At 40.1% G+C, this 2,373-nt stretch overlaps 2 protein-coding genes across 2 annotated transcripts in view; one reads left to right on the forward strand and one right to left on the reverse strand.

The window, feature by feature from the left end:
* LOC105625747 overlaps nucleotides 1–1,202 on the reverse strand; it is a 2,590-nt gene extending 1,388 nt beyond the window's left edge. Inside the window, exons 1-5 of the mRNA XM_012207068.1 lie at nucleotides 1,113–1,202; nucleotides 951–1,035; nucleotides 557–669; nucleotides 428–476; nucleotides 206–306 (exon numbers count right to left, since the gene is read on the reverse strand). Of these exons, the coding sequence (XP_012062458.1) occupies nucleotides 206–306; nucleotides 428–476; nucleotides 557–669; nucleotides 951–1,035; nucleotides 1,113–1,202 (438 nt within the window). The remainder of the gene's footprint in view (nucleotides 1–205; nucleotides 307–427; nucleotides 477–556; nucleotides 670–950; nucleotides 1,036–1,112) is intronic.
* Nucleotides 1,203–1,739: 537 nt separating this feature from the next.
* Nucleotides 1,740–2,373, forward strand: part of LOC105625573 (limulus clotting factor C-like) — a 6,091-nt gene continuing 5,457 nt past the window's right edge. Inside the window, exon 1 of the mRNA XM_012206896.1 lies at nucleotides 1,740–1,806. Coding sequence (XP_012062286.1) covers nucleotides 1,740–1,806 — 67 coding nt within the window. The remainder of the gene's footprint in view (nucleotides 1,807–2,373) is intronic.

Genomic DNA, 2,373 nt, shown 5'->3' on the forward strand with positions numbered 1-2,373 from the left:
ACGGTACGGTACGTTAGTTAAAACCGTAAAACCGTAAACGTAAGTTAACGTAAACGTAACGAACGTACGTACGTACGTACTACGTACACTAAGTAAGTACGTACGTACGTACGTCTCTCTCTCTCTCTCTCTCTCTCTCTCTCTCTCTCTCTCTCTCTCTCTCTCTCTCTCTCTAGTTGAGTCTCGTATGGTAATTAACGCATACTTGTATTATCGTGGCATGCTTCTCCGCCTGTTCCAGTGGGATCTCTATCGCTTGCAGAATACTTTGCAGAGATATCTTGGATTTCTCATCATAAGTTGTGTCTGCGGTCGAAAGAGGAAGAATGTCTCTCGCTTTTTGTCCGTTACACGTTACAGAAATACCGCGCGCGGCGGGTCTACCCGCTGCAAAATTGTTTTTCTACATAATTCATCGTGTAATTACCGTCGCGCACCTGGGTCGCTCGCATGTCCAAGTACGCGCGGAACGCCATCTGAAAAAAGTACGAAAGAATGTCTGAAATATTATTTAACTGCTGGATTCTTATCCGGCACGCGACAGTAAATTCTATACCTGAACCCTGGGCGCGGCGCGGGTGATCTGCTCCAAACTCAAGCCGCTCTGCTGAAGTATATCCACGATGGCTTGACTCCCAAATAAAATATTGCTTACGACTTTCACCGCGACTGGAATTGTACAATTGTACGACTGTAGAACGCGATGTACGATTATAGTGCGATTTACGATCGTCGCGCGTATTTATCACACGCGGATGATATACGCGCGGTCATTCACTGCAACCTTTGAATTAACATAATGATTCGTGGGACAAATTGATATACCAGTACGCATGCATGTAAACATTAGTAATTAATTAGCTTAACGTTCCAATTAGTATCTGTTTGCGAATGATATACATAACATCAAGACATCTGAGGTTGTGAAACTGTTGTAGATGACAGAGTACCTTTTGCATTTTCCCGTGTGATCAAAAGGGCTTCGATATAATCAGCGATAAAGCAATAAATGTTCCTTGGTTGCGAGCGCAGAACCTTTACGGATCAGATAATAATTTAATCGTCCTTTGACGTGACGGCGGTAAGTCAAATAACGATTTCATAGAGCGAACCTCGCGTGCGATGTCGGTGCATAGTTCGCGTAATCCTTCCGGGACCTTACATATATGTTTAGCTCCATGTTTCTGGAGTAAAACGTTCATTTTCGTGATTATCGTTTCAGCTGAGTTGCTTGAATTTATCGACTCTTGCTCTTATCGCGAGTAATACGATGCGCAAAAGTTGCTAACTTTCGGTGGTAACGAGCGTATTGATGAAGCTATACAGAAGCTATATAATGAAACAAGTATAGATCAGGCCACACAGTGTTAATGCCTGGATAAAATCATATCGAGATAAAATCATTAAAAATATGATACGAATAAATCCCATTAACTTGTTATTGTTGTATAGACGTTAAATCACGTTAAAGTTATTCATTTGATAAGATTATTCTATGATCCCCGAGGCATTTCTCAATAACACGAGGATAAATTGTTATTATTTATTTTGACATTGTTTTATTAACATTTCTACGAATTTCTTTGCTGACATTGTTATCTTCGAGCTCTTTCCTTGACACAGTGCCATTTTGCGCCGTTTGCAAAATGATCTCTACATTATCGTGGGGTATTCTGCGTTGACTGGGCCTGACGTGGAACACGCGGTCAGTTCCTCGTCGACTATGAGCGACGAAAGCCATGCTAGTTACGAACGCATGCGTTGTGTTCTCGGTGGCTCTGTCGTTTCTTGTCTTACTGCCGTCGCGTGAGTAACTTACATAATATTTTGCTTCGCTTGTTTCCGACGTTGTCTTGCCGTTTCACCGAGTTTCGTGCGAAGAATAGCTATGAAAGTTTGCGACTTCGCGCAACGATTTAATTGCGAGATTAAGCATCGCGTTCTCATTCTATGCGATAGGTATCATCGTGTATCGAATAATTAGACAAATCATCGAGCAATTAATGAATTTTATCTGGCGTGAATGAAAAATGACCTATAAAATCCGATCCGTAATAATCATACAACGTGCAATAATGAGAGTATTCTCAATATTAACACATCGTGATGTTTCTTCTGTATTTAAAATTAAAATAGAAATGTGACAGAGACCAACATAATTCCTGTTTGCCGGGTGACAATTAAATATTCATGAACTAATGCGCGACGAATTCCCTCACAAGTTTACATTGACCGGTTTTTTGCAATATTCAAAGATCGAAGCAATCATATTCTATACAAACGCAGAATCCTTGAGAATTGTTTATAGAATTTATTTGTGTCTTTGTGTGTGTGTGTGTGTGTGTATATATATATATATATATATATATATAT

Source organism: Atta cephalotes (assembly GCF_000143395.1).
Source record: "Atta cephalotes unplaced genomic scaffold scaffold00003, whole genome shotgun sequence".
NCBI classification, from domain to species: domain Eukaryota; kingdom Metazoa; phylum Arthropoda; class Insecta; order Hymenoptera; family Formicidae; genus Atta; species Atta cephalotes.